At 36.8% G+C, this 25,194-nt stretch overlaps 1 protein-coding gene across 5 annotated transcripts in view; it reads right to left on the bottom strand.

Annotated features, from left to right (window-relative positions):
* Positions 1–6,859: 6,859 nt before the first annotated feature.
* The window catches only part of TOPBP1 (DNA topoisomerase II binding protein 1), a 77,361-nt gene continuing 59,026 nt past the window's right edge, over positions 6,860–25,194 (bottom strand). For 4 of the 5 annotated variants that reach the window (XM_030873457.2, XM_060298598.1, XM_060298597.1 and 1 more), the window contains 7 exons: positions 24,459–24,625; positions 24,109–24,220; positions 22,073–22,236; positions 21,403–21,540; positions 18,559–18,648; positions 18,260–18,421; positions 6,860–7,683 (listed from right to left, as the gene is read on the bottom strand). In XM_030873457.2, the coding sequence (XP_030729317.2) occupies positions 7,540–7,683; positions 18,260–18,421; positions 18,559–18,648; positions 21,403–21,540; positions 22,073–22,236; positions 24,109–24,220; positions 24,459–24,625 (977 nt within the window). In that variant the 3' untranslated portion in view covers positions 6,860–7,539. Of the gene's footprint in view, positions 7,684–18,259; positions 18,422–18,558; positions 18,649–21,402; positions 21,541–22,072; positions 22,237–24,108; positions 24,221–24,458; positions 24,626–25,194 lie in introns of those variants that run through there. The other variant, XM_060298600.1, reaches the window with a different exon arrangement.

The raw sequence follows: 25,194 nt of genomic DNA, 5'->3' as shown, positions 1-25,194 counted from the left end.
CTCCCAAACTCATTCTACGAGGCCACCATCACCCTGATACCAAAACCAGACAAGGATGTCACAAAGAAAGAAAACTACAGGCCAATATCACTGATGAACATAGATGCAAAAATCCTCAACAAAATACTAGCAAACAGAATCCAACAGCACATTAAACGGATCGTACACCATGATCAAGTGGGGTTCATTCCAGGAATGCAAGGATTCTTCAATATACGCAAATCAATCAACGTGATAAACCATATTAACAAATTGAAGGAGAAAAACCATATGATCATCTCAATAGATGCAGAGAAAGCTTTTGACAAAATTCAACACCCATTTATGATAAAAACCCTGCAGAAAGTAGGCATAGAGGGAACTTTCCTCAACATAATAAAGGCCATATATGACAAACCCACAGCCAACATCGTCCTCAATGGTGAAAAACTGAAAGCATTTCCACTAAGATCAGGAACAAGAGAAGGTTGCCCACTCTCACCACTCTTATTCAACATAGTTTTGGAAGTTTTAACCACAGCAATCAGAGAAGAAAAGGAAATAAAAGGAATCCAAATCGGAAAAGAAGTAAAGCTGTCACTCTTTGCAGATGACATGATACTATACATAGAGAATCCTAAAGATGCTACCAGCAAACTACTAGAGCTAATCAATGAATTTGGTAAAGTAGCAGGATACAAAATTAATGCACAGAAATCTCTGGCATTCCTATACACTAAGGATGAATAATCTGAAAGTGAAATCAAGAAAACACTCCCATTTGCCATTGCAACCAAAAGAATAAAATATCTAGGAATAAACCTACCTAAGGAGACAAAAGACCTGTATGCAGAAAATTATAAGACACTGGTGAAAGAAATTAAAAATGATACAAATAGATGGAGAGATATAGCATGTTCTTGGATTGGAAGAATCAACATTGTGAAAATGACTGTACTACCCAAAGCAATCTACAGATTCAATGCAATCCCTATCAAACTACCATTGGCATTTTTCACAAAACTAGAACAAAATATTTCACAATTTGTATGGAAACACAGAAGACCCCGAATAGCCAAAACAATCTTGAGAACGAAAAATGGAGCTGGAGGAATCAGGCTTCCTGACTTCAGACTATACTACAAAGCTACAGTAATCAAGACAGTATGGTACTGGCACAAAAACAGAAATATAGATCAATGGAACAGGATAGAAAGCCCAGAGATAAACCCATGCACATATGGTCACCTTATCTTTGATAAAGGAGGCAGGAATGTACAGTGGAGAAAGGACAGCCTCTTCAATAAGTGGTGCTGGGAAAACTGGACAGGTACATGTAAAAGTATGAGATTAGATCACTCCCTAACACCATACACAAAAATAGCTCAAAATGGATTAAAGACCTAAATGTAAGGCCAGAAACTATCAAACTCTTAGAGGAAAACATAGGCAGGACACTCTATGACATAAATCACAGCAAGGTCCTTTTTGACCCACCTCCTAGAGAAATGGAAATAAAAACAAAAATAAACAAATGGGACCTAGTGAAACTTAAAAGCTTTTGCGCAGCAAAGGAAACCATAAACAAGACCAAAAGACAACCCTCAGAATGGGAGAAAATATTTGCAAATGAAGCAACTGACAAAGGATTAATCTCCAAAATTTACAAGCAGCTCATGCAGCTCAATAACAAAAAAACAGACAACCCAATCCAAAAATGGGCAGAAGACCTAAATAGACATTTCTCCAAAGAAGATATGCCGACTGCCAACAAACACATGAAAGAATGCTCAACATCACTAATCATTAGAGAAATGCAAATCAAAACTACAATGAGATATCATCTCACACCAGTCAGAATGGTCATCATCAAAAAATCTAGAAATAATAATTGCTGGAGAGGGTGTGGAGGAAAGGGAACCCTCTTACACTGTTGGTGGGAATGTAAATTGATACAGCCACTGTGGAGAACAGTATGGAGGTTCCTTAAAAAACTACAAATAGAACTACCATATGACCCAGCAATCCCACTACTGGGCATATATCCTGAGAAAACCATAATTCAAAAAGAGTCATGTACCAAAATGTTTATTGCAGCTCTATTTACAATAGCCCAGAGATGGAAACAACCTAAGTGTCCATCATCGGATGAATGGATAAAGAAGATGTGGCACATATATACAATGGAATATTACTCAGCCATAAAAAGAAACGAAATTGAGCTATTTGTAATGAGGTGGATAGACCTAGAGTCTGTCATACAGAGTGAAGTTAGTCAGAAAGAGAGAGACAAATACCGTATGCTAACACATATATATGGAATTTAAGGAAAAAAATGTCATGAAAAACCTAGGGGTGAAACAGGAATAATGACACAGACTTACTAGAGAATGGACTTGAGGATATGGGGAGGGGGAAGGGTGAGCTGTGACAAAGCGAGAGAGAGGCATGGCCATATATACACTACCAAACGTAAGGTAGATAGCTACTGGGAAGCAGCCGCATAGCACGGGGAGATCAGCTCGGTGCTTTGTGACCGCCTGGAGGGGTGGGATAGGGAGGGTGGGAGGGAGGGAGGGAGACGCAAACGGGAAGAGATATGGGAATATATGTATATATATAACTGATGCATTTTGTTGTGAAGCTGAAACTAACATATCATCGTAAAACAATTATACTCCAATAAAGATGTTAAAAATTTTTTTTATTTCCTCATGACTTAGTCTTTGTAGTCTGTATGTTTCTAGAAATTTATCCATTTTTAATAGGTTGTCCAATTTGTTGGTGTATAATTATTCATAGTAGACATCGTAATGTCTCTGCTTTCATTTCTGACTTTGAGTCCTCTTTTGAGTCTAGCTAAGGTTTGTTTCTTTAGTTTATATTTGATATTTCATTTTTCAAAAACAGCTCTTAGTTTCATTGATCTTTTCTATTGTCTTTTAGTCTCTACTTCATTTCTGCTCTGATCTTTGTTATTTCCTTCCTTCTAAATTTATAAATTTAGACTTAGTTTCTTCTTCTTTTTGTAGTTTCTTGAAGTCTAAAGTTAGGTTGTTTGAGATCTTTCTTGTTTCTTAATAAGGCTTTTATCACTATTAACTTCCCTCTTAGAACTGCTTTTGCTGCATCACATAAGTGTTGGTATGTTGTATTTCCATTTTCATTTGTTTCAAAGTATTTTTTTATTTCTCTTTTGATGTCTTCTTTGACCCATTTGTTGTTCAGTAGCATGTTGTTTAATCTCCACATATTTGTTGATTTTTCCAGTTTTCTTCTTGTAATTGATTTCTAGTTTCATATCGTTGTGGTCAGAAAAGATGCTTGGTATGATTTCAGTCTTCTTAAATTTATTGACTTGTTTTGTGGCCTAACATATTATCTATGCTGGAGAATGTTTTATGTGCACCTGAGAAGAATGTGTATTCTGTTGCTCTTGGATGGAATGTTCTATATATGTCTGTTAAGTCCATTTGATCTAATGTGTCATTTAAGGCCAGTGATTCTGTATTGATTTTCATTGTGGATGATCTATTCATGAATTAAAGTAGAATATTAAAATCCCTTACAACTATATTGCTGTCTATTTCTTCCTTTATGTGTGTTAATTTTTGCATTATATATTTAGGTGATTCTATGTTGGGTGCGTAAATATTTACAAATATTGTATTCTCTTGTAGGGTTGACCCTTTTATCATTTGTATAATGACTTTCTTTGTCTCTTTGACTTAAAATCTATTTTGTCCATTATAAGTATAGCTAGTCCAGCTTTCTCTGGGTTCCATTTCAAGGAATGTCTTTTTATATCCCTTCACTTTCAGTCTTTTTGTGTCCTTACATCTGAAGTGAGTCTCTGCTGAGGCCCATATAGATGTTTTTTGTTGTTGATGTATTGTTTTGTTTTTTTATCCATTCAGCTACTCTATGTCTTTTGTTTGGAGAATTTACTCCATTTACATTTATAATAATTATTGATAGGTACATAGTTATTGCCATTTTGTTAATTGTTTTCTGGCTGTTTTGTAGTTCCTCTGTTCCCTTGTTCATCTCTTGCTCTCTTACTTTTTGATTTGATGGTTTTCTGTAGTGGTATGCTTTGATTCCTTTCTCTTTGTCTTTTATGTATCTACTGTGGGTTGTGCTTTGTGGTTACCATGAGCTTACATAAAACAACTTATATTTTTATTTATAACAGTTTATTTTAAGTTGATAACAACTTAAGTTTGATCTCATTCTAAAGCTCTACATTTTTACTCCCCACACCACGTTTTATATTGATGTCACAATTTACATCTTTTAATCTTGTGTATCCATTAACAAATTGTTATTGTTATTAATATTGTTATTATTGTTAAAAAATTGTAGTTTTACTACTCTTGTCTTAACCTTCCTAGTACCTTTATAAGTGATTAACTCACCAATTTTACATTAGATTTTTCTGAATTTTACTATATATTTATCTCTAACAGTGAGATTTATACTTCCATGTTTCTCATTACTAATTAGTGCCTCCAACCCTCTTTCAGCTTAAAGAAGTTCCTTTAACATTTCTTGTAAGTCTGGTCTAGTATTGATGAACTTCTCTAGCTTTTCCTTGTCTGGAAAACCCTCTATCTCTCCTCCAATTCTGAAGGACAAGTTTGCCAGCACAGTATTTTTTTCTTTCAGCACTTTAAATATATCATGCCACTCCCTTCTGGCCTGATGTCTTCAGAAAGTGAGAGTGACCCCCGGGGCATGGGGTTTTTGGGTTTTATGGGTTAATTTCATAGGCTAATGAGTGGGAGGAATATTCTTGCTATTTCAGTGAAACGTGGGTATTTCCCAGGTATTCAGCCACTGCCCACTTTTCTGGTCCACGTAAGGGGGAGTGATTTTTAGTATTACAACAGGGGTCCCCAACGCCCAGGCCACATAGCAGGAGGTGAGCGGTGGGTGAGCCAGCAAAGCTTCATCTGCCGCTCCCCTTTGTTCCCATTACCGCCTGAACCATCCCCCACCCCACCACCCCCCATCCGTGGAAAAATTGTCTTCCTCGAAACTGGTTCCTGGTGGCAAAAAGATTGGGGACCACTGTATTACAATATAGGTATAATGAGCTAAAGGTCAATGACCAGACTATTCTTGAAGCCTCCTTGGTTTCAGCCAGTTCCAGCTCCTTTTTATTGAATCCCAACAGCTGTGCCCCTCCTTCATTTTCTAGCTGTTCTGTCCTCCCCTTTCCTTCCTGTCTTTTAACAGGTTTGGACTAGAGCAGTGGTTTGTCTTTTTTGGGTGGGAAGCCACGGATGTGAACTCTAAAACTCTGAGCTCTACCCTACGAAAGTGTGCTTATGCCATTCCTGAGCATTATGGCGCAGTTTGTGAACCTCTGCATGGTAATATTGTTATTAGTCTGCTGGGGCTGCCAAAAGAGAATACCACAGAGTGGGTGGCTTGAACAACAAACTTCTCACAATTCTGGAGGCTAAAATTCTAAGGCTGAGGTGCTGCCATGGGTGGCTTCTGGTAAGGCATCTCTTCCTAATTTGCAGACAGCTGCCTCTGTGTCCCCACATGGTCTTGTCTTTCCTCTCTTTCCTCTGTGCCCATGAACTCCTGGTCTCTCCTCATAAGGCCACCAGTCCTACCAAAGTAGGGCCCCATTCATAGGACCTCATTTAGCCTGAATTACCCCCTCAATGGCCCAATTTCCAAGTACAGTTATGTATGGGGTTAAGTTTCAATTTACGAAATTTTCTTTTGGGGGTTGAGGAAGAAAGACACGATTCAGCCCATAATATAAATACTGAGTATAACTGAGTGCTGTGTCTGCATTGAGGGCCCTGCTTCTGTAAGCTGTCTCAGAGAGCACGTGCTCTAAGTGGTTTGCTCCTGAAGCCCACGCACTACCTTACAGCTAAGGTGTCTTATTTGTTGAATTAATGGTGATGAGATCAGACCAATGAACATGAAAAATTCATGGAGGAATATAAGATGCTAATTTAAGCGGCACAGATTAAAATACTGTAGTAATACTAAGGAGAAAATAAGAATAATCAAGGAAAGATTTTTGTTTTTTTTTCCTTTTTAAATGAGATACCTACCTATGCTTGGAATTATTTGCATGCTAAGAAGAACTTGCTGGCATTAGGACATTTACAGTGTTAAGAGCCAAAGCCTGAGTTGAAATGATTTATGCAGGGTGTAGACCGATCTGGAGCCTTAAAATTGTAAACTGTGTGTTGAAGGCCTGAACTGAAAAAATAGTTCATAATCTTGGCAGAAAAGAAAATGGTACATTAGTTAATTTTTCCTGGGATAGAGAAATGGAATAACATTTGTTGTTTTGTCAACAGTGTGCTCATCAAGATTTGTAGAGTAACTATTTCAAAGAATTTTTAAGTAGTGAAATTCAGGGAGAAACTTACTGCAAACTGCCAATGAAAGGACCCAACTAACACAAACTGGCTCTAATAAAACCAGGCCCATGTGTTTTTTTGCTTGGGGGAGGGACAGGAGTACAGTTTATATAACAGTGCTACCTGTTTGGCGGTGTAGGAATTCGTATTGTGAAGGGCAAGGATAACCCCTACTCCATTTAGAGGAAAACCTGATGAAAACTTCAGGGGTTTGATGTCCAGGTTGAGGACTTTAATCCATCACCATTTGAATTTGGCTTTAAAAGAATTATTAGGAATTGAACAGTTTACATCAAAATTACAAACAAAATGAGGTAGCTTTATAATTAGAGAATTGTGGTCATGCATGTAGCACCTGGTGTTTAGGTTTAGATTATTTAATAGAGGCTACTGCAATTTTGTAGTTCCTTTTTTTTCAACCCACTAGACCAATATTCTATATAAACAGAAACATGACTAGATTCACTTTTTAATGTGTTTTACAAATCTTTTATTGCTTCAACAAGAAAATGGATACCAGAAAGCTTTTCTTTTTAAAAACTTATTTGAACTACTTTGAGTCACTACTTTTATTCTTTATTGTCCTTATTTTCGAAGTTTTGGCGTCCAAACTTGGAAAACCTCATGGAGATTTGTATAAACATGCATATACATATATACACACACATTAAGTTTAAAGCCTCAGTTCCTCATTAAACCTTGCGCTCAGGCTCCTGTTAAAAAGAGGTAAAATGGTGAGAAGCTAAAAATCATGGAAAACAAGAATAAATCCCAATTGATAATTTCCTTGTTGTTATGAATTAAAAGACATTTTAAGGCAAAATCTATCACCTTGCTAAAACTTCTACTAAGCTACAGACTCAGATATTTACAAGAAAATAAATAAACAAAAAGCCCTTTACACATGTCAATATGGTTTAATGACAAGCTAGCTGAGGAGTTGCACTTTGTTATTTTAGGTAACTTTCCATTCAGGAACAGTTAATATTTCAATGATTAAAATTTCAGGTGTTAAAAACTAACTTCAAGCAGGGTCATTGTTACACTGAAGCTGAATTCTTCAAGTTCTTGTCTTTAAATTACTATACAAATCCATCACAGTTACATTCAAGCTATTAATTTAAAACACATTTAATGTTTGGTAACTGAGTAAATACAATTACTGTACTCTAGGTCGTTTGATTTTATTTTTCTCTGTAGGAGCTTTCCTCTTTTGTGAGAATCCAGGCCCAGGTTCCTTATTATTCTGAAGAAATGAAATAGCTTCTGGTAGACAGTAATTTTCTACTTGAGGAGGAGATTCCTATAAAAGGGGGTAAAAAACCCAACATTGTTCATTTTTTTCAGATTTCAAACTGTTAATTAGGTAATAGATTCCTTTACTCTGCTTTATGACCAAAAAACTTAAACATTTGTCTTTCAAGGTAGCTATTTAGCACCTGTCACCATTAGTGACAGATCCTGTGTAACAAAATTTCACCTTTATCAGAAAAATGAGTTTATAGCTCAGGCAGAGTGGGGCTAGCTCAGATCTTAATGGTTTCATCTGTAAAATATGGATTAAGTACAGAATATGGAAAATATGGTAAAATACAGTTAATAGCTATCATTTAACTGTGAGATATTATGTTTAGTGTAAATTTTTGAAAATCTTTGAATGGAATGGGATGAATTCCCCTTTTCATTTTTTATGGCTTTTAGTCTGAGGAGAAGCCCCTGTCTGTGTCATGTTGACTGGCTAAAACTTTAACAGAAAACTTTGAAGAACCAGAGGACAGAATGGCAACCACAGCACTAGAAAATGAGGTGGGAAATTCCAGAAAGTTTGGGAGGAGCTCCAAACTCTGTGTTATAAACACTGACCAAATCCTTGCTTGACCCCTAAATCATGTATGTGCAGAGACTCAAGGTAAGGCTCAAAGAACCCAACTAAGATTTGAGCTGCCACTCACTGCGGAGGGTCAGCCAAGTAAACTGCCTGCTAAACAAATAAAATGGTCCTCTTCAGAAGAACATGACAGGATCTAGTCTCTACAACTGATTTGTAATTTCTAGGATACATCCATAATTACTATACACGTGAAGAAGCAGAACATGAACTATTCTCAAGAAAAACAAATCACCCCCCAAAATGGAAATACTTAAGCATCAACTTAAGAAAAAAATATACATATACTGAAAATTACAAAATGCCCATGAAAGAAATCAATCTAAATAATTAGAGATAAGCTGTCCTCAGTGACTAAAAGGCTTAACATAGTAAAGATGTCAAACACTCAAACTGATCTGTAGGTTTAATGTAATTCCTATCAAAATCATAGAAAGGTATTTTTATAGACAAACAGACTTATTTAAAAATTTACATATAAAGACACAGTCAAAAAGAAGTACAGGCCCTAGAATAGCAACAACAATTTTGAAAAAGAGGAATAAAGAGGAAGGAATCACGACCTAATATTAGGACTTATTATGTATACAGTAATTAAGAGTCTTGCAGAGGGAAAGACACATAGATTGATGGAACAGAACAGAGAATGCAGAAATAGACCCACACAAAATGCACATCTGAATACTGACCAAGGTGCAAGTGCAACTAAATGGAGTATAGTTCTTTTAACAAATGGTGCTGGAGCAACTGGACATGCTGAGGCAGAAAACCCCTCAACCAACCTCCTAACAATTTTGACCTAAACCTTACACCTCTACGTATTATCAGACATAAAAAGTAAAAACTATAAAACCTTTTTTAAAACTTGTTTTGCAAAAATTCCTGTTAAGAGGATAAAGGTAGGGGATCCCTGGTGGTCCAGTGGTTAGGACTCAGTGCTTCCACTACCGGGGGCACGGGTTCAATCCCTGGTTGAGGAACTAAGATCCTGCTAGCTGTGTGGCTAAGCCAAAAAAAAAGAGGATAAAGGTAAATGGATGAATACATAAGCCACAGACTGGAAGAAAATATGTGCAAATACATATCCAACAAAAGACTAGTATCTATTATAAACAACTCTCAAGCGTAAAAAAAAACAATTCAATTACAAAGTGGACAAAAGACATGAAGAGACATTTCAAGGAAGAGGATATGAACATGGCAAATAAGCACACAAAAAGATGGTCACTTTGATTAGCCATTAGGAAAATGCAAGTTAAAATCACAAGAGAGATCATACACCAAATGAAATGGCTAAATAAAAAATGACAACTAAATGCAGATGAGGATACAAAGAAACTGGATCACTCATACATTGATGGTGAGAATGTAAAATATGCCCACTTTGTAAACACACTCTTGAGAATTTATCCCAGTGCAATGAAATCTTATTTTCACATATGAAACTGTACATAAACGGAAACAACCCAGATGTCCTTCCATAGGTTAATGATTAACTGTGGTACATCTGTACTACTCAGCAATAAAAGGTAATAAAAGTATTCATTGTTGCATAAGAATGCAACAATCTGGATGAAACTCAAAGGAATTTTACTGAGTGAAAAAAGCCAATTGCCAAAGTTTACACACTATTATTAATTCCATTTATTTAAGTTTTAAAAAATGAGGGATTCTTGGGCTTCCCTGGTGGCGTAGTGGTTAAGAGTCCACCTGCTGATGCGGGGGACATGGATTTGTGCCCCGGTCTGGGAAGATCCCACATGCCGCAGAGTGGCTGGGCCCGTGAGCCATGGCCACTGAGCCTGCGCGTCTGGAGCCTGTGCTCCGCAACGGGAGAGGCCACAACAGTGAGAGGCCTGCGTGCTGCAAAAAAAAAAAAAAAAAAAGAGGGATTCTTGTAGTGATAGAACTGTTCTGTATCTTGACTGTGGTGACAGATACATGAACTTACACATGATAAAACTGCAGAAATCTAAATACACAAATATACATGAATAGAAGTAAAACTGGGGAAATCTGAATAAGCTTGGATTGTATAAAGCCAATATCCTGGTTGTAAGGATATCCTTGTTTTTGCAAGATGCTACCCACTAGTGTAACCTGGAGAAAGTGTATATGGAATCTCTCTGTATTATTTCTTACTACTGCATGTAAATCTACAATTATTTCCAAATAAAAAGTTTCATTAAAAAAAAAGTAACAGAACATCTTGCTCATGACCCAGATGTTGGAAATAGTAGACAATTGCAACATAGCTATTATAACTGTTCTTAATGATATAAAGGAAAATATGCTTGAAATGAGTGAACAGACGAAATCTCAGCACAAAAACAGAAACCACAGAAAAGAACCAAAGCGATTTTAGATATAAACAAGTAATACTTAAAAAAAAAATTTTATTTATTTTTGGCTGTGTTGGGTCTTCACTGCTGCACGCAGGCTTTCTCTAGTTGTGGCAAATGGGAGCTACTCTTCGTTTTGGTGCGTGGGCTTCTCATTGCAGTGGCTTTCTTGTTGTGGAGCATGGGCTCCAGGCATGCAGGCTTCAGTAGTTGCATCATGTGGGCTCAGTAGTTGTGGCATACAGGCCCTAGAGCACACGGGCTTCAGTAGTTGTGGCGCACAGGCTCAGCAGTTGTGGCGTGCAGGCTCTAGAGCACAGGCTCAGTAGTTGTGGTGCACAGGCTCAGTTGCTCCGTGGCATGTGGGATCTTCCCAGACCAGGAATTGAACCCGCGTTCCCTGCATTCGCAGGCAGATTCTTAACCACAGAGCCACCAGGGAAGTCCAAAAATATAAGACTTAAATCAAAGTCTCACTGGATAGGATTAAGAGCAGATGAAAATAACAGGAAAAAATCAGTGAAGTTGGAGATAGATACACAGGAATTGGGCAATCAGAAGAGCACAGAGAAAAATAATTGCAAATAAGTGAATACAGGCTTAGGGGCCTGTGGGACAATATCAAAAGAGTAACATGAGTAACTGAATTCCCAGACAGAAAAGAATGAAGCAGAAAAATAGCAGAATGAAGAAATAATGCCCCAAATTTCCCAAACTTGGTGAGAGACATAAGTTTAAAGAAGCTTTGTGAATACCAATCAGGATTCATACAAAGAAACCATACCTGGAAATATAAATGGTTGAAAATCAAAGATGAAGAGAAAATCCTGAGAACAGCCAGGAGAAAAATGACACATTGCATAAAGGAGAACAATTCAAATTACCATTAACTTCTTATCAGAAACAATGGAGGCCTTAGGACTTCCTCAGTGGTCCAGTGGTAAAGAGACCACCTTCTAATTCAGGCGACACAGTTTCGATCTCTGGTCAGGGAACTAAGATCCCACATGCCCTGGGGCAACTAAGCCTGTGCGCCTCAACGAGAGAGCCCGCATTCCACAAAACTACAGAGCCCAGGCGCTCTGGAGCCCACGTGACCCAACTAGAGAGAGAAAAAAACCCACACACTACAACAAAAGAGAAGCCTGTGTGCCACAATGAAGAGCCCATGCCACAAAGATCCTGCATGCCTCAACGAAGATCCCAAGTGCTGCAATTAAGACCCAACACAGCCAAAAAACATTATTTATTTTAAAAAATAAATATTTTGTTAAAAAGTAAAAAGAAAAAGAAACAATGGAGGCCAGGAGAGAATGAAGTCTTTATTGAAGTACCAGAAGAAGAAAAAAAACTCAACCCCAAATTCTATATCCTGCCAAGAATCTTCAAGAATAAAGGTAAAATAGACATTTTCAAAAAAAAGAGAAAAAAAGAAAACTAGCATTGATCCCCATCATATTTGTACTACAAACTAAAGAAAGTTCTTCAGGCTGAAGGAAAATGATACCAGATGGAAACTTAGATATTCAGAAAAAAATAACACTCAAAATGGTATACATTAGGGTAAATATAAAAGACTTTTTTCCCTTTTGATTTCCTTAAAATACATTGGATTGTTTAAAGCAAAACTTACTTAAAGTATAACACTGTACTTGTGGGGCTAAAACAGATAGATGGGCCAGACATTAAATATTTTAGTAGTTGCAAATTTCTGTTGCGACTACTCAACTCTGCAGTTGTAGTGCAAAAGCAGCCAAAGAGAATATGCAAATGTAAGAACGTGGCTGGGTTTCAATAAAACTTTATTAATAAAACAGGCAGTGGGCTGGATTTGGCCTGTGGGCTATAGTTTACTGGCCCTTGGTTTGAAGAACAGGGGAAGCAAAGGAATCTATATGGTTCAAGATTTCTGCATTTTATGCAGTGGCACAATATTAACTCTAGGAAGATTATGAAAAATTAAGGAAGTATATTGTAATCTGTAGAGCAAAACACCCCCGCCCCTCTAAAAAAAAGCAGAGAAGTTTTTGCTTTAAAAAGACAATGGAGGGTCTTCCCTGGTGGCGCAGTAGCTGAAAATCTGCCTGCCAATGCAGGGGACATGGGTTTGAGCCCTGGGCAGGGAAGATCCCACGTGCTGTGGAGCAACTAAGCCCATGCGCCACAACTACTGAGCCTGTCCTCTAGAGCCTGTGAGCCACAACTACTGAGCCCGCGTGCTGCAACTACTGAAGCCTGTGCACCTCGAGCCCATGCTCCGCAGCAAGAGAAGCCACAGCAATGAGAAGGCCACGCACTGCGATGAAGAGTAGCTCTTGCTCTCCACAACTAGAGAAAGCCCACGTGCAGCAACGAAGACCCAACACAGCCAAAAAAAATAAAAATAAAAATAAAAATAAAAATAAAAATAAAAAGAGACAATGGAGGGGATTTCCCTGGTGGTCCAGTGGTTAAGACTCCACATTCCCAATGCAGGGGGCCTGGGTTTGATCCCTGGTTAGGGAACTAGATCCCATGTGCAGCAACTAAAGATCCTGCAAGCTGCAACAAAGATCCCACACATGGCAACAAAGATCCCCCATGCCACAACACAGCCAAATAAATAATAAATAAATATTAAAAAAAAAGACAATGGATGAAATGGAATTCTAAAAAATATTAAATACCAAAAAAAGCAAGAAAAGAAGAACTAACGAACAAAGAACTGAAGAGACAAACCAAAAACAAATGGCAAAAAAAAAAAAAAACAGTATCAGTAATTACGGACTAAACATTCCAGATAATAAAAAGCAAGGCCCAACTATGTCCTGTTTACAAAAAAGCCGTTTTAAATATAAAGACACAAATAATTTAAAAATTAAAAAAAGATAAATTAAATACCTGGGAAAAAAATTAACCAAGGAGGTAAAGCATCTGTAAACTGAAAACTGTAAGACATTGATGAAAGAAACTGAAAAAGATACAAATAAATGAAAAGATAAGCTGTGCTCATGGACTGGAAGAATATTGTTAAAATATCCTTACTACCCAAAGCAGTCTGCAGATTCAATGCAATCCCTATCAAAATTCCAATGGCATTTTTCAGAGAAACAGAACAAACAAACCTAAAATTTGTATGGAACCACAAAATATCTCAAATATCAAAAGCAATGTTAAGAACAACAAAGTTGGAAGCATCATGCTCCCTGATTTCAAACTATATTACAAAGCTACAGTAATCAAAATAATACGGTATTGGCACAAAAACAGATCAATGGAACAGACTAGAGAGCCCAGAAGTAAACATATGCATACATGATCAATTAATTTACGACAAAGGTGCCAAGAATATACAATAGGGAAAAGACAGTCTTTTCGATAAATAGTGTTGGGAAAATGGAACCCCCACATGCAGAAGAATGAAACTCGACCACTATCTTATATCATACACAAAAATAAACCCAAAATGGATTAAAGACTTGAACATAAGACCTGAAACCATAAAATTCCTAGAAAAAAACAGGCAGCAAGCTCCTTGACACTGGTTTTGGTGATGATTTTTTGGATTTGACACCAAAAGCAAAGTAACAAAAGCAAAAATTAACAAGTGAAACTATATCAAACCAAAAAACTTCTGCACAGTGAAGGAAACCATCAACAAAATGAAAAGCCAACTTATCAAATAGGAGAAAGTATTTGCAAATTATATATCTGATAAGGGTTAATATCCAAAATATATACAGAACTCATACAACTCAACAGCAAAAAAAAAAAAAAAAAAAAAAAAAAAAAAAAACTGATTAAAAAATGGGCAGAGGATCTGAATAGACATTTTCCCAAAGAAGACATACAGATGGCCAACAGGTACATGAAATGGTGCTCAACACCACTAATCAACAGAGAAATGCAAATCAAAACCACAATGAGATACCACCTCACACCCATTAGGATAATTAACATAAAAAAGACAAGAGATAACACATGTTGGCAATAACATAAAAAAGACAAGAGATAACACATGTTGGCAAGGATGCAGAGAAAATGGAAACTTTGTGCACCATTGGTGGGAATATAAATGGTGCAGCCACTCTGGAAAACAGTATGGAGGTTCCACAAAAAATTAAATACAGAACTACTATATGGTCCAACAGTTCCACTTCTGGGTATTTATCTAAAGGAAACAAAAACATTAACTCGAAGATATCTAACAGCCAAGACATGACTGTCCAGCAATGAATGAATGGATAAAGAAAACTGGTATGTACACGTATACACACACACACACACACACACACACACAAAATGGAATATGATTCAGCCATTAAAGAGGAAATCCTGCCAATTGTGGCAAAATGGATGGACCTTGAGGGCATTATGCTAAGCAAAAAAAGTCAGAAAGAGAAATACAAATACTGTATGATCTCTTGTTAAGTGGAATCTAAAAAAAACAAAACCCTCAAAACTCAATAGATACAACAGAGAACAGACTGGTGGTTGCTTGACAGAGGCAGGGGGGTGAGGGGTGGGCAAAATGGATAAAGGTGGTCAAGAGGTACAAATTTGTTATAAAATAAATAAGCTGTGGGAATATAATACACAGCGTAATGGTTATAGTTAATAATACTGTACGGTATATTTGAAAGTTGTTGAGACTCAATTTTGGAAGTTCTTATCACAAGATTAAAGAAAATTGTAATTATGTGTGGTGATGGATGTTAACTAGACTTACTGCGTAGATCATTTCGTAAAATATACATATACTGAATCATTCATTATTTTGTACACCTGAAACTAATATTATATGCCAATTGTATCTCAATTCAAAAAAAAAAAAAAAAAAGGTGGCCAGACTCATCATTTAGGCAGATCAGAAGACTCCTCTTTGGATAAAAATGAAACAATTCAAGAAGCACATAAAGTTATGAATCTAGGAGAGGTGTCCAATAACTAGTTCATCCACACCATCTCACCCAGCTCAAAATGGACAAGACCCAACTATGCTCAGTACTTCTAAGCAGCTTTTTACCCCCTGTTTTTTTTTAAGTGATATTTAAAAAAATTAATTATTTATTTTTATGTTTGGCTGTGTTGGGTCTTCATTGCTGTGTGCAGGCTTTCTCTAGTTGCGGCAAGTGGGGGCTACTCTTCATTGCGGTGCGTGGGCTTCTCATTGCAGTGGCTTCTCTTGTTGAGGAGCATGGGTTCTAGGCTCGCAGGCTTCAGTAGTTGTGGCACACTGGCTTAGTTGTTCTGCAGCATGTGGGATCTTCCTGGACCAGGGCTCAAACCTGTGTCCCCTGCACTGGCAGGCTGGTTCTTGACCACTGTGCCACCAGGGAAGTCCCTACCCCCTACTCTTAATCATGGACAGAAAACCAAGAATTACTAGATATCTGATAAATTCCTCTAACATGGAAGATAAAAACCCAGATAAAGGGAAAAACACAGCTTGGTGGAAGTAGAAACTATGCAGAGATAAGAAAACTTAAAAAAAATACATCAATAAATCCTCTGAGAGCTCACAGAAGGTATTAATCAATGAAACAAGAAAACATTAAAACAATAAAATATAAATTCAAAAAATGAAAACAGGTCTAAAACATGATAGCAAAATGAAGTTGATAGAATATTGAACTGCAAGAATCTCTCAAAAAGATAAAAATAAGTGAAAAATAATAAAATCTAATATACAAATAGCAGAAGTACAGAAGGAGAGAACAGAAAGTGGGAAAAAAACCCCTCATCATTGAAATAATTCAAGATTTCCCAGAACTCAAAGATAGAAGTTACCAGACCAGAAAGGGCCCAAGTGCCCAGCATAATATAAATAGATCCTCATGAGAGTGTATCATTTTGAAATTTCATGAAACTGGGGCAAAAAGAACTTCCTAAGTAGATTACAGTTACATATAAAGGATTAAGAATCAGATGGCTTTAGACTGCTCAATGGCAATACTAGAAGCAAGGAGACAAACAATCAAAAGTCTAAGAGAAAGCAGTTTCCAACCTAGAATTTGATGCCCAGCCAAACTATCAGTCTAGTAGGAATGAGAATAGAAAAAAGAATTTCCAGACATAGAAAGTCTCAATTTACCTTCCATGTGTTCCCTCTCAAGAAGTTACGAGAAGAGACCTCCATCACAATGAGACAGCAGATCAGGATGACATGCAATTCAGAAAGAGGAGATTCAACAGAAAAGAGACAAATGGTGGTGAATGGAGCTCCTGGGACGATGGCAGTGTACAGAAGTAGACAGAGGGTGACAAAGATCCCTGCAGTCACCACACCTAGTTTCTAAGCTGAAGTCAGAACACTGGGGTGAGCCTATCTCAGAGTCCTATCTGTGCTTGGCTTATCTTGGCCATGAACTTGACATGAAGCTGCTGCTCTCCCCTCCTTAGCCTGCTGCTTCACACTATAGAAGTGTTCTGTTTTGACTTACTCCAGAGAGCTACAGATAGGCAATAATAAGCTCAGATGCAGAAATACAGAGCAGCTCACTCCCCCAATGTGTTTCTCCAGACATCTAGTATTTGACACACATTACAACCCTGAGAAAGGCAGGAACAACCGGGAAGGAGCAACAGGGAGTTCCTATGGGACTAGCAATCTTCTATTTCTTATCCTCGGCACCTGAATGACATTTTGCTATTCTTTAACCAGAACATATTTTCTATACACTCTTTTTTATGTAAAAAGAAAAAAATACCCCCAAATTATAGCACATGTACAAGTTTAACACAGCACAAGTTTAAGCAATTAATCTATGTTGGGTCCCATCTTAGATGGCAGCTGTATCCCTGAAACGATCAGAAATTTCTGGAGGGATGAGGTATGGGAAGTTCTCTACATTCCCCCAATCCCTGCCCTTTTCCCAGTGGGTAATATTTTAAAACCTCATGTCTCAACAAATAGAGATTTTTAAAAAGTTATTTAGATGTTCAAGGAGAGCTAGTACTGGTTTACTAAGTCCTAATCAATACACCCCACTGCTTTATGACAGAGGCTTTGCATGCATGTTTCAGGCACTCCTATTAAAAGCTGACCAACTTCCAAAAACAAGCAGCAACAACCACAAAGCAGGTTAGTTTTGGCTTCCCCCTACTTCTACACTAATCTGTTTGAAATCCTTTGTTGTAAGACATTTACAATCATGTGTCATATCTTGCTGATTCCTGATGGCATTTTAGGCACTCCAGTGTCAAGATTTTTCTTTGCCCATTCAAACCACCCAACATAGGCCAATTCTGAACAGGAGTATAGTGAGCCCTCCATGTAGTGTTTCATTTCCCTTACTGTCTAACACAGGTATTTACAGTGTATCGAAACAAAAGGTCAAGAAAATTTAAAAAGGACCCTTGGGTAAATGTTTCTCCTTGGACTCGCGCAATCAATTTCTGCTTTCTTTATATTCCAACATTTTAGAGGGCACTTTTAGAGGTACCCAGATTTTTATACCCATTTCATATTTAACTTCTAGGCTAAATGTTTACATAGGTTTTCATTATTTTAAAAAATAGACTGAAACTGAAAGGGGTTGAATGGGGGAGACTAACAAGAGATTAACAGTCTATGAATAACAAGCCGAGGGTTTTGTTGTGCAGTTATGTCTCTATGCATATAAGCACATTTCTGGTGGTGAGGAGGTCAAGGACAGGATCTTACAAACCTGCATAAGAAAATCAGCAATGTATTCCGTTTTCAAGCAGTACACATTCTGGGCAGCAGCTTCTGCTATATTAACTCCCAAGTCATCTGGTTTTAGTTTATTAACGTCAGAAAAGAGATGTGTAGCTTCTTTAAATAAAGATACAGAATGACCAGGTAGCACCTAAGGAAAAAACAAAAAGCATCACAATCTATCAGTGTTTCAAAGTAGTTCAACTGTATAATCTACACATAAAGGATTACCATTTCACAAAGCACAGAAAATCAAGAATTGATCACAGCAACCTTGTCAATACAAACCTTTGCTCCTCCTGACTGAAGAAGGCGTTTGAATCCTGCTTCTCGGGACTGATCGACATGTAAAATAACCTTCCACCCACTAAATGCCCCCTACAAATAAAAAAATAATCAGTGTTGAAATTATTTGGAAAAATAAATGACAAAATAATATAAAAAATACATTATTTTCTCTGTCAATGAATAACCTTATAACCTTTACTTCTGATGAACACACTGATAACTATCTTGGTCAGAATACTCTGAAACACATAGCCACGGTGTCTGGCACACAGCAGCCCATCAATAAATACATGAAGAATGAAGGAAAATGTTTTAATGATTTGGTAACATTAAAACAAAGCAACGTGACATTTGTTTAGTCTTTTCTACTATTTTTTTCTTAAAACTAATCAAAGGTAGAGCCTAAAGCACAGCTTCTTAGATGAGATGAAGCCTCCAGTTAATATTTCTCTTGAAAATATTTACAAATTTGAAACATAAAATATTTAAGTACAGAATTAGCAATTAACAGAAGCCTGTGGAATTAATTTAAAAGAAAGGGAATCAAGGCTAACAGGGACTTGGAGACAGCAGAGAACTCAGAATATAACACAAAAGATGATATAACTCAGGTTCCTAACCTTTTTGTGAGCCATGGACCCATTTGGAAGTCTAGTAAAACCTATGGATCTGTTCTCTAAATAACTTAAAAAAAATAACAGCTTATGTTGAGATGTAATTTCCATACCATATGAATGTTTTTTAAATGTCCAAAATAAAATACAAAGTATTACAAAAGAAACCATTTTATTGAAAAGTATCAAAATGTTTCAAAATTTGTGACATAATAATAGACGTGCTTCTATATTAAACCCATCATAGGGTTGAAAATACGGTTCAGTCAAAAATGCATTAAGGGACTTCCCTGGTGATCCAGTGGTAAAGAGTCTGTCTTCAAATGAAGGGGATGCACGTTCAATCCCTGGTCAGGTCCCAGGGATCCCACATGCCGTGGGGCAACTAAGCCTGTGTGCCACAACTACTGAGCTTGCATGCCTCAACGAGAGAGCCTGCGTGCTGCAAACTACAGAGTCAACATGCTCTGGAACTCACGCGCCACAACTAGGAGCCCATGCACCCTGTGTGCCACAAATAGAGAGAAGCCCGCACGCCAATGAAGAGCCCATGCACTGCAATGAAAGATCCCATGTGCCTCAATGAAGATCTCATGTGCCACAACTAAGATCCAACACAGCCAAAAAAAAAAAAAAAAAAAAGCATTTAAATACACCTAACCTACTGAACATCATAGCTTACCAGCCCAGCCTATCTTAAATATGCTCATAACACTTATATTAGTCTGTGGTTGGGCAAAATCATCTAACACAAAGCCAATTTTATAATAAAGTGGTTGAACATCTCATGTAATTTATTGAATGCTATACTGAAAGTGAAAAACAGAATGGTTTTAAGTATATCGGTTGTTTACCCCCATGATCACGTGGCTCACTGGGAGCTGTGGCTGCTGCCTCTGCCCAGTATCACCAGAGAATACTGTACTGCATAATGCTAGCCTGAGAAAAGACCAACATTCAAAATTCAAACTATGGTTTTTACTGAATGTGTATCACTTTTGTACCATCATAAAGTCGAACCATTGCAAGTTGGGGAGGTCTGTATGTACTATTTTAAAGTTGTGACAAACATAAACAGTATTTCAAGTTGCAATCATAATACAAGCAAAAATATCTGATTCCTGTGGGGCAAAATCATAGTACTGTTCATAGTGTTGCGATTTGTTGCCTAGACTTACAATGAAGGAAATGTTAACTTTCAATTAGAGGTTAGTAAAAATAAGGATGTATTTCTTCCCCCATCCAAAGTGTATAGCCTTCCTGGATCCCAATGTTCATTGTAGCACTATTTACAATAGCCAGGACATGGAAGCAAGCTAAATGTCCACCAACAGAGGAATGAATAAAGAAGATGTGGTACATATATATGATGGAATATTACTCAGCCATATAAAGGAACAAAATTGGGTCATTTGTAGAGACGTGGATGGACCTAGAGGCTATCACAGAGTGAAATAAGTCAGAAAGAGAAAAACAAATACTGTATATTAACGCATATATGTGGAATCTAGAAAAATGGTATAGATGAACTTATTTGCAAAGCAGAGAGACACAGATGTGGAGAATAAACGTATGGATACCAGTGGGGGGAAGGGAGGGGGTGGGATGGATTGGGAGACTGGGATTGACATATATGCAGTACTATGTATAAAATAGATAACTAATGAGAACAGAATGTATAGCACAGGGACCTCTTAGTGCTCTGTGGTGACCTAAATGGGAAGGAAATACAAGGAAGAGGGGATATATGTATACATGTGGCTGATTCACTTTGCTGTACAGCAGAAACTAACACAACATTGTAAAGTAACTATACTCCAATAAAAGACAAAACAAAACAAAACAAAAACAAAGTGTATATAGCCTTCCTGAATTTGATCTATAAAACTCCTTTGGGAGAGTCTGTGGACCCCAAGTTGAGAAGCCCTGAAGCTGGATGCTAGAAAGACTCTTTGGAAGAAATACAGTATGGGTCACATTTTACACATATAAATGATTTTTAAGAGAGCTGTCAACATTATATATATCTTACTGCTGATCATAATTAGAAGAATTAGGAATCAACACTAAGCTCAATTTAGAATGTCCAAATTAAGTATATCAATCAAGTGATAAAAGACAAATAGAATTATTCTTATTTTGTCAAGCACATTCTCTGAAAAAAAAAATCTGGACTAGTCATGACATCGAATGCCATTTATACTACCTACATAATTATATACGTTAATACCTCAATAATGCCTGATTCTTGTCTTTGCTGGATTTTCTTCCTCCATCTCATCGCTGCAAGTGCTAGTTTTCGTTGCTGTACACTGATTCCAGTCAAAACATCAAGTATGGAACTACTTCCCCATTCATAGTCTTCTTCCTAGAGAATTAGTCCAACAAACTTTTGAGTTCATAGAATATGTCCTCAAAGAATCCACAATCTAATAAGAGTTACAAGCGATACATTCCATTCCTCTAAATACAGAGGATACTAAGTAAGCATCAGTTTATGAGCATGGAGGAAATGTAGATTAATTTGGCTTCGTATGAAAGTCAAGTATATCTGGCTTTTAATTAGAAATCAGAAGAATATTGCATACATTTCTAAGAAACTATATCTTAGCAATTGGTAATAGATTATTGGGCTTCACCTACTGTAAGATGAACTTCACAGAAGGACATGGTCTCAAAAGAGGTATGTATTAACAGCTTGATTACCTGTCTACACAGGCGAGATCCCTGAATGATCTTGATTGAAAACGTCAAAAAGTACACGATAGATATTACTGCAATGGTCAGTTAGGAACCAAAATATTTCAAATAATTAGCTTAATATTTTATGTGCTGGAATCAGTTATTAAGACCTTTACTTTTAAAGAAAAACAACCCTTCACATGAATTTGCATACACACCAGCATGAAGCGCCCAGCAGTCCTGCAAGCTTCAAGGTAGGAGCGATGGAGCACCCACTTCCCAGCTGCCACTGAAGCTAAATACTTCTCGTTTCGAAGTGGATGTCCCACAACAATGTGCGTACAGTTGGGATCAAAGCACTGCTTCTCAATCACTAATCCCCCTTGATTAGAAAAAATATAGGTACTTTATTGATTCTTAAATTTTCCTGAGGGAAAATGTACCTCAACTATGCAGAGGAATTATTTATAAACAAAATGTACCAATAAACAAACCCCCTAACATACTTTACATATATTTTTTAATAAAATAATGTTTATTATGAAAATTTAAACTCCAACAGTAGATAAAACAGTAAAATGAACCCCCATACACTGTCTACCATACACTGGCTAAGATTATCAAAACTTCACCATCCTTACTTCAAACTACCCCGTTTTTTGCTTAACCATTTTAAAGCAAATACCAGATATCATTTTAATTTATCCCTATGTATTCAGTATGCATCTCTAAAATACATGGAAATTTTCTCATACAGCTACAATGCCACTATCAGATCTAATATAATTAACAAAAATTCTTTGCTCTCTCAATACTAAATCCTTGTTCAAAGGGGGAAACTATTTCTTCTGCTTTTAGTGGAAATAAGGTCAGTAGACCCATACAGAAGCTTGGGAGGAAAACACTAGGTAAATAGAGATGAAGAAGGTGGGAGCTGAACCCTTTTTCAGATATGTATTATGAAGTCTGACTTTGAGGACAGAAGAAGGCATAAGTAAATGTAAGCTTATGTAAAGCATGGCTTTTGATTACACTTTAGAGGTTAGGCAGAGTATCAAGAACTTTCTAAGATTTCAACAAAACAATGGAACTCCACTCATGCTTTACAGGTGACTCTAATAATAGCAACAAGACTTTTTGAGCACTTACTATATACATGCCAGGGACTGTTGAAAGTTGAAAGTATTAACTCATTTAATCCTCACAACTCTATGAACGCACTATTGTTATGTGCAATTTGCACATGAGGACACAGGTACAGAGTAACTCACCCAGAATCACAGTGACAAAAGAATAGGTAAAAATTCCATTCCTAATATCAATATCTAACTCTACATAACAAATTTATTCTGTGACCAACAGAATAAATAGTTCTCCACATCCTTAAAAGGATAGCACTAAATGACATTTAATCTTTTCTTGATGATTCAGGGCCACTATTAAAAACAACCATTATTTCTTAATGTTTTCTCTAGGTCAAGTTGTCATATTAAGTTCTTCCCAGTAATGTTCTTAACTCTATAGGGCTGCTTTGTTCAATACAGTAGCCACTAGCCACATGTGGCTACTGAACACCTGAAGCACAGCCAGTCCAAGTTGAGATGTGCTGTACGTGTAAAATATATCCCAGATTTCAAAGACTTAGTAAGAAAAAAAGGTAAATTATCTCACTGATATTTTATACTAATTACACATTGAATATAATATTTTGCATATACTAGGTTAAATAAAATATATATTTAAAATTAATTTCACCTCTTTCTTTCCACTCTTTAAAATGTAGCTCCTAGAAAGTTTACCTTCCTAGTATGCTGCTTTCAGAATGGTGTCAGATGGAGAGCCTGACAACTAGTGGAATAAGAATGTCACATGAGGAGGAACTCCTGTCTGGATGTCACTGTACCTTCAACTTCATAAAAATGTAGTTTTAATCATATTTTAAGTCTATAATTCCATTGATTTTGTCCAAGGTTTCAACAATGAACAAATGCTCAAAGCAGCATAAGATTCTTAAACCTTAATGGTTGGTTTCAATTTAAATCTTTAAATCCTATGACCCAGTGACTTTAGATTTAGATTAGAGCTTTATAAAATCAAAGTTCTACTGGTGACTCAGTGTATGGCCTGAGGCAAGTTACCCATCTTTTTAATCTCAATTTCCACAGCTTACAAATGATATCAATAATTAGCTACATTTGACTTCCAAATAAGGTTACTATATGGGACATTTTTGACCTAAGTAAAATACTTGTACCTAGTTTTTCAATCAGATGACAATAATCAATACGTTCTTGAGGATTCAGAGATGACAACTGAAATATGTACTGTTTTTTTAAGTCTTCATGAGTCTCCTCTATCGTTATAATCTGGAATGGAAGAGTTTATTTTAGAAAAAATTAACATTAAAAAGTTATCAGGCCTATGTTCTTTTATAGTGACATTTTACTTAGTCTTCTGAGTTATCAAATATAGAAATAATAATAGAGTGCAAAGAAATGCAGTTTTCAACATTCGATGAACCCTTGATATTGATATCAATAAATTCTGAATGCAGCATAAGAGCAATATCCAAAAGCCTTATCACCAAACTAAGGATAAACGAACCTTTTCTCTAGGGTGTGGAGCCACAGGTGGGTTGGCTAGGGGGAAGGCAATACTGGGGGCTTGAGGCGTAGGGATCAGGTGGCTGTCTTTTATTGGAGTTTCCAGTTCTTCAGAGATCGGGTGTTTTGGGGCTTCAGTCACACATATGTTCTCAGGATCACAGACAGCTGAGGGCAATAAAATGCTGCAGTGTGATGTTATCCAAATACGACTAAGAACAAAGTCTAGGAAATATTCTCATCTGTCTTAGCCAAGATGAAATTAAACACAAATTCTGGAATGTAAAGAGTACATGCAAAAAAAGTAACCTATTTCTAGAGCTTATAATTAAATGCAATTAGTTAGCTTTAAAAGGGCAAATGGCTTCTCTGTGGGTTTGCCTAACCCTTTCTTTAAGTACCATGCTCTCACCAGTAAAATGTAGACAAAATTTTAAAAGTGAGAGCAATTCTACACCTGAAGAAAATCAGAAGCAGAGATAAATCTATATATCTAGTATAGAGATATAATCATGTGAAAGAGAAAGGGGGGGAAAATGACCAATGATGAGAGATGGGAAGTATTTTGTTTTCAAGGTCAAGTCCAAGGAAGTTGGATAGGGAATCCAGAAAGAAACACATACAACTCCAAATGTAGGTATGTGCTGGGTGGAATTCAGAAGAAGACTTAAATGTAACTAAGATGACTGGAAGAAAAACCAAGCATTAACTACACAACGCAAAAAGGACTGGAAAAA

This window comes from Globicephala melas, chromosome 4, assembly GCF_963455315.2.
Source record: "Globicephala melas chromosome 4, mGloMel1.2, whole genome shotgun sequence".
Taxonomy (NCBI): Eukaryota; Metazoa; Chordata; class Mammalia; order Artiodactyla; family Delphinidae; genus Globicephala; species Globicephala melas.
Note: the sequence above shows the minus strand (reverse complement) of the source record. Positions and strands in the feature narration are given on the sequence as shown.